The sequence below is a fragment of the Lithobates pipiens genome, unplaced genomic scaffold (assembly GCF_037356315.1).
Source record: "Lithobates pipiens isolate NorthernLeopardFrog02 unplaced genomic scaffold, aLitPip1_a1.2 Scaffold_23, whole genome shotgun sequence".
NCBI lineage: Eukaryota > Metazoa > Chordata > Amphibia > Anura > Ranidae > Lithobates > Lithobates pipiens.
The window spans coordinates 112,502,826-112,517,518 of record NW_027507785.1 but is presented as its reverse complement, the minus strand read 5'-3'; the positions used below and the strand labels follow the sequence as shown (position 1 = coordinate 112,517,518).

Genomic DNA, 14,693 nt, shown 5'->3' with positions numbered 1-14,693 from the left:
CAAGAAAAACCTAAAAATGAGCCTAAACATTGATGTGAAAATGTGGAAACAAAATATTAAAATATGCAAAAATTCATATTTAATAATTCATTTTAGGTTGTGCTTGTTTTTTAATCCCAACTATAAAAAAAAACAGAAATAAAATATAATAGAATGTATTTTTCCCATATATTTTCAAATGTTAAATTTATGCAAAAATCTGTTTAGTACCACTTTGTGTTCTTTTTCATGATCTGGAACTGTCCGGGGTTTTACTTCCTGTTCAGCATTTTTGGAAACATTGTTTGAGTCCACCACCTTCTTTTTCCGCCTTCCCTGTTTTCTTTAAAAAAAAAAAATGAAAAAAAAAAAAAAAAAAGTTATTAAAGCTGACCAAGCTGTGACACCACCGCTGAGCTGTACATAGCCTAGGCATAGGGCTAAGCAGTGAGAGGCCCAGCCACTCTATCCAATACAGGTTGCCTGGAGAAAACTACAGGAGGGGCAGATACAAGCCCAGTCACACTGCACAAGAAGAGAGAGCAGCAGTGAGCAGCCCTTATTACAGGAAGCTCCAACATGCACACAGTCAAAGTTTTAAACTGGATTATTGGAAGAAATAGACAAAGCACACCAAGAATCAAGTAGGAATACACATGATGCTTGCATTTAGACAATATTTTCTTATCCTGAAGTACAGCTTTAACCACTTTAATATTACGGTAGGCTAATTCTGACATTCCTCACATACATGTACATTTTTTTGCTAGAAAATTACGTAGAACCCCAAAACATTATATAATTGTTTTAGGCAGAAGCTTCAGAGAATAAAATGGTGGGTGTCGCAATTTTTTTTATGTCACACAGTATTTGCGCAGTGGTTTTTCAAACAGTTTTTTTTCCCCAAAAAATAAAAATTTAAAATGCACACAAACACAATATAAAATACCCAATTGTTTGGTAAAATATAAAAAGATTATGTTACACCGAGTAAATAGATACCAAACATTTCATGCCTTAAAAATTGCACACGCTTGTGGAATGGCACCAAACTACAGTGCTTAAAAATATCCATAGGCGGTGTGTTATAAGCTTTTACAGGTTTTCAGTTTACAGTTACACAGGAGATCTGGTGCTAGAATTATTGCTCCCACTCTAACGTTCGCAGTTATACCTCACATGTGTGGTGCAAACAACCTACATATGTGTTTGGCATGCAAGAATGGGGGGGTGGTAGTGCTTTCGTTTTTTTTTTCCGAATTGAATTTATTTAACTAGATGCCGACCGCCGGCCGTCAAATGACGGCCAGGCGGCGCACCTATTGTGGCGGGAGGCCATCATATGACGTCCTCCCGTTTAAACAGGGAATGCGCGCAATCGTGCGCGCGCATCCCTGTTTCTTCGGTGGCGGCGTGTCACGGAGACACCGCTCGCCACGAAGGGGGTGAACAGCCATTCGTTATGGCTGTTTAGCACGTGATTGGCCGTGATGAAGTCACGGCCGATCCCAGATGGTCACACCCCGAACGTGCACTGCGCATGCGCGCTGCGCGTGCACGTCCGTGGCGGCGTGTTCCCCGGGAACACTGCTCGTCACTGACGCTGGTAAACAGCCATTGGCCGGCTGTTTACCCACGTGATCGGCTGTGATCCTTTCACAGCCGATCACTAAAATGTAAACAAACCGCGGTAACGGGATGTTACCGGGTTCTCCTCCTCACACACCGATCGTGTGTGAGGAGGAGATTGCGGTAACATCTCGTTACCGCATACAGTGTACACCAATCATATTGATTGCCCCCCCCCAATAAAGAGGACCTGTCACAGCCCATCAGAGTACCTGAGTACCTGTCACAGCCCATCAGAGTACCCGAGTACCTGTCCCAGCCCATCAGAGTACCCGAGTACCTGTCCCAGCCCATCAGAGTACCCGAGTACCTGTCCCAGCCCATCAGAGTACCCGAGTACCTGTCCCAGCCCATCAGAGTACCCGAGTACCTGTCCCAGCCCATCAGAGTACCCGAGTACCTGTCCCAGCCCATCAGAGTACCCGAGTACCTGTCACAGTCCATCAGAGTACCCGAGTACCTGTCCCAGCCCATCAGAGTACCCGAGTACCTGTCCCAGCCCATCAGAGTACCCGAGTACCTGTCCCAGCCCATCAGAGTACCCGAGTACCTGTCCCAGCCCATCAGAGTACCCGAGTACCTGTCCCAGCCCATCAGAGTACCCGAGTACCTGTCCCGGCCCATCAGAGTACCCGAGTACCTGTCCCGGCCCATCAGAGTACCCGAGTACCTGTCCCGGCCCATCAGAGTACCCGAGTACCTGTCCCGGCCCATCAGAGTACCCGAGTACCTGTCCCGGCCCATCAGAGTACCCGAGTACCCGTCCCGGCCCATCAGAGTACCCGAGTACCTGTTACGGCACATCAGAGTACCCGAGTACCTGTCACGGCACATCAGAGTACCCGAGTACCTGTCACGGCACGTCAGAGTACCCGAGTACCTGTCACGGCCCGTCAGAGTACCCGAGTACCTGTCACGGCACGTCAGAGTACCAGAGTACCTGTCACGGCACATCAGGGTACCCGAGTACCTGTCACGGCACATCAGGGTACCCGAGTATCTGTCACGGCCCATCAGGGTACCCGAGTACCTGTCACGGCCCATCAGGGTACCCGAGTACCTGTCACGGCCCATCAGGGTACCCGAGTACCTGTCACGGCCCATCAGGGTACCCGAGTACCTGTCACGGCCCATCAGGGTACCCGAGTACCTGTCACAGTCCATCAGGGTACCCGAGTATCTGTCACAGCCCATCTGAGTTCCCGAGTACCTGTCACAGTCCATCAGGGTACCCGAGTACCTGTCACAGTCCATCAGGGTACCGAGTAACTGTCACAGTCCATCAGGGTACCGAGTACCTGTCACAGTCTATCAGAGTACAGAGTACCTGTCACAGTTCATCAGAGTACCCGAGTACCTGTCACAGCCCATCTGAGTACCCGAGTACCTGTTCCAGTCCATCTGAGTACCCGAGTACCTGTCACAGTCCATCTGAGTACCCGAGTACCTGTCACAGTCCATATGAGTACCTGTCACTGCCCTTCAGAGTACCCAAATACCAGTCACCAAACCATCAGAGTACCTGTTACCAGGCCATCAGAGTACCCGAGTACCTGTCACCAGGCCATCAGAGTACCCAAGTACCTGTCACTAGGCCATCAGAGTACCCGAGTACCTGTCACCAGGCCATCAGAGTACCCGAGTACCTGTCACCAGGCCATCAGAGTACCCGAGTACCTGTCACCAGGCCATCAGAGTACCCGAGTACCTGTCACCAGGCCATCAGAGTACCCGAGTACCTGTCACCAGGCCATCAGAGTACCCGAGTACCTGTCACCAGGCCATCAGAGTACCCGAGTACCTGTCACCAGGCCATCAGAGTACCCGAGTACCTGTCACCAGGCCATCAGAGTACCCGAGTACCTGTCACCAGGCCATCAGAGTACCCGAGTAAATGTCACCAGGCCATCAGAGTACCCGAGTACCTATCTCCAGCCCATCAGAGTACCCGAGTACCTATCTCCAGCCCATCAGAGTACCCGAGTACCTATTTGCAGCCCATGTCTCATAGAATATACGTTGGGGTGTTTGCTTTCCAAAATGGGGTCATTTTGTGGGTAATTTCACTGTCCTTGTGGTCCAGGACCTTCAAAAGTGTGATGGATAGGAATGAAATGAGATGTGTCATTTATGCTCCTAGAACGCCTAAACGTACTACTTCAATGTTCGGCCTCTCTATGTGGCCAGGCTGTGTAAAAGTCCTACACATGTGGTATCGCCATACTCGGGAGGAGTAGCAGAATGTATTTTGGGGTGTAATTTTTGCTATATACATGCTATGTGTTAGAAATATCTTATAAATTGACAATTTTGTGTAAAAAAAAAAAAATATGTTTTAATTTTTTTCCACATATTCCAAAAACTTCTGGAAAAAAATTAACCATTCAAAAGACTCATTATGCCTCACAGATTATACGTTGGGGTGTTTGCTTTCCAAAATGGGGTCATTTTATGGGAAATTCCATTGTCCTGGTACTCCAGGGACTTCAAAAGTGTAATAGGTGGTTGAGAAATGAGATGCGTCATTTTTGCTCGTAGAGCGTCTGAAGGTACTACATCAATGTTGGTGCTCTGTATGTGGCCAGGCTGTGTAAAAGTCTCACACATGTGGTATCGCCGTACTCGGGAAGAGTAGCAGAATGTATTTTGGGGTGTAATTTGTTGTATGCATATGCTGTGTGTGAGAAATAACCTGATAATATGACAATTTAGTAAAAAAAAAAAAAAAAAATATCTTCATTTTGCAAAGAATTGTGGGAAAAAATGACAACTTAAAAAAACTCACCATGCTACTTACTTAATACCTTGGGATGTCTACTTTGTAAAAAGGGGTCATTTGGGGGGTATTTGTACTTTCCTGACTTGTTAGTGTCTCAAGAAATGAGATACACCTGATGTACTGAAGGCCTGATCAGAAGTGATCAATTTTCAGCGATTGGCACCATAGTTTGTAGACTATAACTTTCACAAAGACCAAATAATATATACTAATGTGGGTTATTTTTACCAAAGATATGTAGCAGTATAAATTTTGTCCAAAATTTATGAAGAAAAATTACTAATTAGCAAAAATGTATGACAGAAACGAAGAAAAATGCATTTTTTTTCACAAAATTTACGTTTTATTTTATTTATAGCACAAAAAATAAAAAACCCACTAGTGATTAAATACCACTAAAAGAAAGCTCTATTTGTGTGGAAAAAAGGACGCAAGTTTCATATGGATACAGTGTTGGATGACTGAGTAATTGTCATTCTAACTGTGAGAGCGCTGAAAGCTGAAAATTGGTCTGGTCAGGAAGGGGGGTGTAACTGCACTGTATTGAGGTGGTTAAAAAAAGAAAAATATTACATTATTTCTAAATCTTAATTTTTTTAAATCCTTTATTGCTATCAGAAGGGATGAAGTGATCCGTGACACATCCTCTTTATGAAGAGATATGAGCTCTACTAGATCCCAGATCTCTCCTCCAAGGCATCTGATCAAACCAAGATCGGTTTGATCAGATGCTTGTTCAAGCCGGTAATGGCTTGTTTACATAAGACCTAAACCAGAAATGACTAAATCCTCATCTCTTCTGGTTTATGATGAAATACATTGAGAGAAACTATCAATTCCTCTCACTGTGTCCTAGGAATAGGATGCCACTGGTTGCACCCCTACTGGGCTCCCTGATCGCACAGGAGAGCCCAGTAAAGGTGGTGGCGGCGGTGGGAGGGGGGTGCCATCTGTAAAAGTAATCTGGGGGCTTCTTATCCCATTTACATTGAAGAAAATCTCTGGTCCCAATAAATTATATTGCAATCATTGATGCAGCCACAGCGATGACTGAGGTATAACCCTTCCAACCCACTGATGTAGTGGTAGGTCACTGGATGGCAACTGGCTAAGCCCCAAGCAAACCTCTAAATACATTGATTAAATCCATATGATGGAGTCTTAGTGTCTGTCAAAAGATTAAAGACGTTGGTGTTGTGGGCTCCTCCTCTTCTGTGTCTGCTCCATAACAAGCAGCTTGTTATGGGGCAGACATGCAGGCTCGCTCCCAAACTTGGGTGTGTGTGTCTGTAGTCACACACAGTGTGGCTCAGCCCCATCACCTGCTCCTTCCTCACAAGAATTGAATGACAACAGCAGGACCCAATGGTTCCGCTGTTCTCAGCAAAGCCTGTGAGAACAGTAGGAGAGGGAGAGAAGATCTGCAGCCAGGCACAGTGCTGGATTGATACAGGAGTCTAATAAGTGTCAAGGAGGGGGAAATATGGTAATATTTTTCAGAGGCAATCATTTTTTTAACCTCTTCTTGCCCGCCGGCCATCAAATGAGGGCTGGGCTGCACGGCTCTCGTTCTGGGTGGATGTCATACGACGGCCCCCCAGAACAACCACTCTCGTGCTCTCCCGGTCGTTGCTAGGACACAGCACGACCCCGATCTGTGTAAAGAGTCATGGTTGAGCCGATCAGCGGCATCTCCTCACAGAGGACATCTAAGGATGTAATCAGGGCACTGATCATCGGTGCCCTGATTACAATTAAGTGCCAGCAATGCCACTGCCAGCAATCAGTGCCAACCAGTACCCACAATTGTCCCCACCTGTGCCCGCAATCAGTGCCCACAAGTGCCAGCAATCAGTGGCCATCAACGATGCCAGTCAGTGCTGGCTATCAGTGCTGCCCATCAATGGTGCTCATCACTGCTGCCCATCAATGCCACCTATCTGGGCCGCCTATCTGTGCCCAATGCCACCCATCAGTGCCGCCTCATCAGCACCCATCAGTACCGCCTGATCAGTGCAGCAGAAAAATTACTTATTTACAAAATGTACTGACAGAAACTAAGAAATACTTTTTTTTTTAGGAAAAAATAAAAAACCCAGGACTGATTAAATACCACCAAAATAAAGCTCTATTTGTGTGAATGAAATGATAAAAATTGTGACAGTGTTGAAAGCTGAAAAATGGCCTGAGCGGGAAGGGGTGCAAGTAGCCTGTATTGAGGTGATTAAAGTTGGTATTAAACCTAAAAGCAAACATTTATTATATTGCAGCTTACCAATTCTTAGATGTGATGGCTAAATTAGTTCCCTCTTTAGGCTTTCTTTCTTATATTTTAATATGGTGATCTGGCCAGCAAGTCTTTTAATTTTTCAAAAGCAAAAGCTCTCCAGCAAAATGCATCAGTTTACATAGATGAGACAATGCATTTACCACTGGCAGGGGTGATTAAAATGATCAGGTTTTATTTACCGTATATACTCGAGTATAGGCCGACCCGAATATAAGCCGAGGCCCCCAATTTACCCCCAAAAAAACTGGCAAACTTATTGACTCGTGTATAAGCCGAGGGTAAGACATGCCTGTCCATCCCTGTGTGTGTGTCCGTCCATCCCTGTGTGTCCGTCCATCCCTGTGTGTCCGTCCATCCCTGTGTGTCCGTCCATCCCTGTGTGTGTGTGTCTCCATCCATCCATCCATCCCTGTGTGTGTGTGTGTATCCGTGTGTGTGTGTGTGTGTGTGTGTGTGTGTGTGTGTGTGTGTGTGTGTGTGTGTCCAGCCTACCTGTGTCCTGAGCCTTTGTCCCGAGCCTCCGTCCCGTGCCGAGCCTCCTTGCCTCCGTGCCTCGCCGCCGTGCCTCGCCGCCGTGCCTCGCCGCCGTGCCTTGCCTCCGGTCCCGTCCCGTCCCGTCCCGTGCCGTGCCGTCCTGTGCCTTGCCTCCGTCCCGTGCCCTCTTCGTTCGTCGGCGGCCATTGTAAAATTCAAAAGCTGCGCCGCCGCCTTCGCCTGTGATAGGCGGAACACTGAATTTCCCAGCAGCCTGTGTTCCGCCTATCACAGACGTCGTATCATCCTCGTCCGTAGTACGAGGATGATACGAAGTCCGTGATAGGCGGAACACAGGCTGCTGGGAAATTCAGTGTTCCGCCTATCACAGGCGAAGGGGGAGCCGGAGGCGCGGCTTTTGAATCAGAATGGCCGCTGTCTGTCTGCTCGACACGCTGATCGAGCGGGCAGACAGCGATGACTCGAGTATAAGCCGAGGGGGGCACTTTCAGCCTCAAAAAAGAGGCTGAAAATCTCGGCTTATACTCGAGTATATACGGTATTCATGCAAAACCTTTATCCCAAAAGGAAAAAAAAAAAAAATGATTGTAAGGCCCCTTTCACACAATCAGCCCACAAAGATATGTCTGTCCCTTTTTTAGGTGCATCTGAGGAGCCATCCATTGACTTTTATGGGCAGGTGTATGTCAACAGAGAGATGTCTGCTGACATCCACCTGCCATCCGATCTGACAAGATACACTCAAAACAGACAGATGGCAATACATTCGCCATCGTTCCAGCGGATCGGATGAAAATGGACAGGCTGTCCATTTTCATACGATATCGCCATAGGGGACAGCAGAGCTCTAACAGGTCCATTCCTGCACAGTGAGTAGAGTCAGACCTGTCATCCACCGGCTCTAATCTGCTAATACATTTAGCACTACCCTCCCCCCAGACTGACAATGCTGCTGTCTGCTGTGCCTTCTGTTCTCATTCATCCAGAATTGTATCAGGGAGGTGCGTTACTGGCCAGATAACCAGGTATAAGCAGAGACGGGGGGAGCCAAAGAACAGAAAACTGATGCAGCCACCACATCTAATGGCTGGTCAGCTGCAATATAAAACATTATTGCTTTGAGGTTCAATACCACATTAAGTTCCTATTTAGAGAATCAGCTTAACATTTTTTAAATCTGTTTAAATATTAAACCACAGGAAAAGTAAAAATACTGACTTGCGGTGGGACTGCACCTGCAATACAAGAGTTAAATACCTGTTTATGTCTAGGGAACTTGGAAAAGCAGTTTTACTTAAACCAGTCCCCACAGCCTCTTCTCCCCTGAGCTCCTTTGGTCTAAGGTCCTCTGACGTCATGAAGATCAGCACAGGGCCGTAGGCCTGCATTGGATATGAAGAAGCAGAGGAGCAATGCACTGTGGGAGCATGGGGGAGAACCATCAGCTGGGGAGAAGGAGGACCGGGTAGAATAAAATAGCTTTTCCTTTAGCCCTAGAAAAACAAAACAAATAAAACCCAAAAAACAAGCTTTTAACTCTTGCAGTGCAAACAAACACAGCCCCACTTCAATCAAGGGTTTTTACTTTTTTCAAGAGTTGGGCTTTAATGAAAGGAAAGAATAAATAGGGCAAGAGAATATTTACAGAAAAGTATATTACAAAATAGACCACAAGCAACAGCAAAATAAAATGAGATTACAAATAGTAAGCACAAATCCCCAGTACATCAAACTGGACACGGCACATGTAAAAGATGCCAATGTTCAATTTGGACAGTCGCTGTGCCTCAGAATGGACTCGCAGTATTGCGGCATGGTTTAGATGAAAGATTAAAAGCTGTCAGCTGACAACTGCAGCATTTTCTGTGGACTCATTACAGGGTGTTGCTGAGCCAACCACACTCAATCAAAAGGCTTAGGGGTATGGGGGTAGGCGTACTGAAGAGTTTAGTATATTTTAGCAGATCATCCCTCAAATACAGTTTTCTACCTGTGTCAATATCCAGTTTTGTGATTTGACAACCTACATAATATTGCAAAGCATGAAAACATGATTTGACTGTTGTCAGACATAATGTTTTGCATATATTTGGGTGTAATTTTTATCACAATTTATAGAATATGAATTGGGGGGAAAAAAATAAAAATAACTCCTTGAGAACATACAGAAACATTTTTTTCAGTTTTTTTTTTTTTTTTTAGAATTTCCTCCAGAAAGAAAGCCTTTTATTGTCCCCAAAATGTAAAACTTAATGACATTATGACTTAATGACATTATCAATAAGGATTATAGAAATTTAGAGATGTAAGGGCTTAATGACAGAAAACATTTACTATAAACTTGTGATAACTTACAGCTTTGAATTTTGTAAAAACAAGGCAATGTGTTCTTTAATGTAAGGTTTCCTTAGTATTTGCTTCACGGTTGGCCTTTTTTCAGGCTGTCGGCTTAGCATTGTTCCAATAAGATCTCCCAGGTCACTACTGTAAACTCTAGGCATAGGTGGCAGCTGGAATGAAAGGGGATAATTAGTTTGTAACCATGTTAAAACTCAACAAACAGCAAATATTGTTGAAATTAAAAAAACACATTATACAAAACATGTAAAAACAAAATTGACCCCACAATTTTAATGTGAACTGGGTAGCAGTTAAAGACCTTGTTCAGATGGGCATTGGCACCCATACTGCATATAGGCTACTATTGTTTTGGCATCTGCAACTGCCCCTAGTTGCAAGCAGGCAGATTATAGAAGTAGATGCAGATGCAGTGGCTGCACAGACACAGCCGCATATCAAAAAACTGACAGTTGTGCAGGAGCAGCTGCACCGCTCAAAAGGAATATTCTCTGTATTTGGAAGCATGCAGCCACTCCTGCATGCTTGTCAAATTTTGACATGCAGCTTTGTCATGCAGTTCGGCATCCACCTCTACAGGCTGCCTGCTTAGGGCAGAGGCAGACTCCAAAACTAAGGCAGTCTGCAGGCAGGATGGGTGGGTGCCAGCTTCCACCTGAAGGTAGCTTTCCACATTTATTGCCTGAAACAAATACAGAGTAAAACATTATTTCCTGGCCACTTCATGTAAACATACTACTGGTCAGTTTTTTTATTTTTATTTATAACTCTCCTGCACCAACATATTTTTTTCCCCCTACTTTGTCTTGCCCTGTTTTTTCTGATTAACCCACTAAGGTTTAGCCTCCATAGTAGAACTGGAAGGTTTGTTTTGAGAGGTAAGTAGAGCTGCATGATTCTGGCCAAAATGAGAATCATGATTTTTTTGCTTAGAATAAAAAGATCACAATTCTCTCACAATTTTCACAATGTAAAATCTTTCACATTACACACACACAAATAAAAAAAATAAAAGGGGGCTAACTTTACAGTTTTTTTTTGTTTGTTTTTTTATTCATTAACCACTTGCTTACTGGGCACTTAAACCCCCCTCAGTCCCAGACCAAGTTTCAGCTTTCAGCGCTGATGCACTTTGAATGACAATTGCGCGGGCATACAACACTGTACCCAAATGACATTTTTATCATTTTTTTCCCACAAATAGAGCTTTCTTTTGGTGGTATTTAGTTACAGCTCGGAGTTTTATTTTTTGCTAAACAAACAAAAAAAGATGCAAAAAAAAAAAAAATCATGTTTTATTAGTTTGTTATAAAATTTTGCAAACGGGTCATTTTTCTCCTTCATTGAAGTGCGCTGATTAGGCGGCACTGATAGGCTGCACTGGTGGGCACTGATGGGCTGCATTGGTGGGCACTGATAGGCTGCATTGGTGGGCACTGATAGGCATAGTTAAGGCGGCACTAATAGGCACAGATAAGGCGGCACCGATGGGCACAGATAAGGCGGCACTGATGGGCAAAGATGGGCACAGATAAGATGGCACGGATGGGTGGCATGGATGGGCACTGATAGGTACCACTGATAGATGGGACTGATGGGCACTGATAGGTGGCACTGATAGGTGGCTCTGATAGGTGGCACTGCTGGGCACTGATGGGCGGCACTGCTGGGCACTGGTAGATGACACTGATGGGCACGGATATGTAGCACTGGGGTGCAGCACCTTTGAGGCAGATTGTGGGCACTGCTGGGTGGGACTGTGGGTGGCACTGTGGGCACTGCTGGGTGGCACTTACTTTTAATAAGTGTCACTGCAGGGGGCAGGTGGGCACTGGCAGGGGGCAGGTGAGCGCTAGCAGGGCTGGCCGTGATCGGGACTGATGTCCCGATCACGGCCGCCGGTGATCGGAACTAATGTCCCGATCACGGCCGCCGGTGATCGGAACTGATGTCCCGATCACGGCCGCCGGTGATCGGAACTGATGTCCCGATCACGGCCGCCGGTGATCGGCTTTTTTTTTAGCTGATAGCCGATTACCGGCTCCGTTATATCACATGATCAGCTGTCATTGGCTGACAGCTGATCACGTGATAAGGGGTCGGGATCGACCCCTTGCACGGATCGGTGATCAGGCGAGTCTCATGGACTCGCCGATCACAGAGCGCGCCGCACGCGCCCCTTAGGGGGTGCGCAGGCCGCTCGTACACGGGACTACGTCTATTGACGTTGTCCCGGAAAAGGAGATCCGCGCTGTAGCCATCATTTGGCTATAGCGCGGATCTCAAGTGGTTAAAGCAATTTTTTAAAAAAAATAATAATTTGAAAGACCACTGCGCATATACAGTGCGACATAAAATATTGCAACAACCACCATCTTATTCTCTAGGGTGTCTACTAAAAAAAATATATGTTTGGGGGATCGAAGTAATTTTCTAGCCAAAAACAATGATTTTAACTTGAAACCAACGAATGTCAGAAAAAGGTTTAGTGTTTAAGTGATTAAACTTTTTTCACTTACACACAAAAGTCTATTCCATTGACAAATTGTTACAATGTTTTATACTTAAAACAGTGGTTCACACAAAAATTGAACCTCCGCTTTTCGGAACACTCCCCCCCTCCGGTGTCACATTTGGCACCTTTCAGGGGGGGAGGGGTGCAGATACCTGTCTAAGATAGGTATTTGCACCCACTTCCGGGCATAGACTCCCACGGGAGTCTATGCCTCTTCCTGTCCCGGCGAGCTGTCTGCTGGGACACACACAGGTCCCAGAGATAGCGCAGACCATTCCCATTGCGCTGCGCGGCTCGCGCATACACAGTAGGGAACCAGGAAGTGAAGCCACAATGCTTCACTTCCTGATTCCCTCACCGAGAATGGCGGTGGCAGCAGCCGACAGCCGAGCCATTGCTCGGCCTCGGCTGCCGACATCGCTGGACTCCAGGAAAGGTAAGTGCCCATTTATTAAAAGTCAGCAGCTGCAGTAGTCGTAGCTGCTGACTTTAAAAAAAATAAATAAATTTGCTGGTCTCCCTCTAAGTTCAACTGATAAAGAATGTTGTGATTCTTGCCAGACTGCCCAGTTTTTCTCTTCCTTTCTTTTGAAGGCTGTGGCTTCAGTAGAGCAGACAGAATTCTTTGCATAGAAAGAATCGTGAAACACTTTAGTCAAGATTGCTATAACGATTCTTAACGATTTAAGTGGAAGTAAACCCTCCTATTGTTTTCAGCCAAGGAAGCTGCCATCTTGGCCTCTGTTTAATCTTTAACTGCTACAGAGCTACACATGTGATCTATTATGACACCAGCCATTGGATGGTTTGACAGTTTGCTTGAGAGCACAACCAATGTGACAGTTAGCACTTCCGGCATGTCGGGAACGTAACTGTTTTTTTAAACTGTTATATTGATGAGTTTACTTCCGCTTTAATTGTGCATCTCTAGAGGTAAGCCTTTTTTCAGAATCACCCCTAAGGTTTTACGTAGGGTTTAACCAGTTGCCGACCGCCGCACGCCGATGTACGTCGGTACAATGGCACGGGCAGGCATAAGGACATACATGTACGTCCCTTGCCTCCCGCGGGTCGGGGGCCCGATCGGGCCCCCGCCCGGTGCCTGCGGCGGTCGGTATTCGTTCGGGAGCGATCCCGGACGAGGGGACGGCCATTCATTCATGGCCACCCCCTCGCGATCGCTCCCGACGAATAGAAATCCCCGGTGACATCACTTCCTCTCCTGTAATGTAAACACAGGAGAGGAAGTGATGTATTCTCTCCTCCGTGTCGATATTTTTCGTTCCGACACGGAGGAGAGAGGATCAGTAAGTTGCACCAACACTCTACACACACAGTAGAACATGCCAGGCACACTCACACCCCCCCTTTACCCCCCGATCACCCCCCCAATTACCCCTGCCCCCCAGTCACAGTGACACCAATGTCATTTTTTTTTTTTTTTTGCATTGGTGTCATTTGTGACTGTAATAACTGTTAGGGCAGTTAGAGTTAGCCCCCTTTAGTTCTAATGTACCCCCCTAACCCCCCCAATAAAGGTTTAACCCCGTGATCACCCCCCGTCGCCAGTGTCACTAAGGCTGGGTTCACATTGCAGCGGTTTATGAGAACGAATGTGATTCGCACCGCACTGCAGTGCAAATCACATCCGATCTCTGTGCGATTCGAGTTCAGCCATTCGCCGCACCCGCCGCACCCGCCACACCCGCCACACCCGCCGCACCCGCCGCAAATTCGCACGGGACCCTTTTTTTGGCCCGCAGCAGAATCGGATCGCATGGGTGTTCACACCATGCGATCCGAGTTTGCAGATCGCACTGCGATATGCGAACTGATCTGGGGGTGTCAGTAACATTTCACTGACACTCCCAGCAGTTCGCATAGGGCAGTGTGAACTGCCGCCGGGAGGCATGCGATGCGGGAACCCGCCGCGGATTCGCGGCGTTTCCGCATCGCTCCAGTGTGAACCCAGCCTAATAAGCGATCATTTTTCTGATCGCCGTATTAGTGTCACAGGTGACACTAGTTAGGCAGGTAGGTATTTAGGTTCGCCGCAGCTTTTTATAGCGCCAGGGACCCCCATATACTACCGCATAAAGCCCCCTGATTGCCCCCTAGTTAACCCTTTCACCAGTGATCACCATATAACTGTTACAGGTGACGCTGGTTGGTTAGTTTTTTTTTTATAGTTTCAGGGCACCCGCCATTTATTACCTAATAAAGGTTTAACCCCCTGATCACCCGGCGGGTGTCATTTGTGACTAATAACTGTTAGGGCAGTTAGGGTTAGCCCCCTTTAGTTCTAAGGTACCCCCCTAACCCCCCCAATAAAGGTTTAACCCCGTTATCACCCCCCGTCGCCAGTGTCACTAAGGCTGGGTTCACATTGCAGCGGTTTATGAGAACGGATGTGATTCGCACCGCACTGCAGTGCAAATCACATCCGATCTCTGTGCGATTCGAGTTCAGCCATTCGCCGCACCCGCCGCAAATTCGCACGGGACCCTTTTTTTGGCCCGCAGCAGAATCGGATCGCATGGGTGTTCACACCATGCGATCCGAGTTTGCAGATCGCACTGCGATATGCGAACTGATCTGGGGGTGTCAGTAACATTTCACTGACACTCCCAGCAGTTCGCATAGGGCAG

General features: G+C 46.6%; 1 protein-coding gene across 2 annotated transcripts in view; it reads right to left on the bottom strand.

Moving 5' to 3' along the window:
- Positions 1–14,693, bottom strand: part of NEK4 (NIMA related kinase 4) — a 111,509-nt gene that overhangs the window by 71,746 nt on the left and 25,070 nt on the right. For both annotated transcript variants that reach the window (XM_077452200.1, XM_077452199.1), the window contains exons 5-6: positions 9,528–9,682; positions 211–322 (exon numbers count right to left, since the gene is read on the bottom strand). In XM_077452200.1, coding sequence (XP_077308326.1) covers positions 211–322; positions 9,528–9,682 — 267 coding nt within the window. The remainder of the gene's footprint in view (positions 1–210; positions 323–9,527; positions 9,683–14,693) is intronic.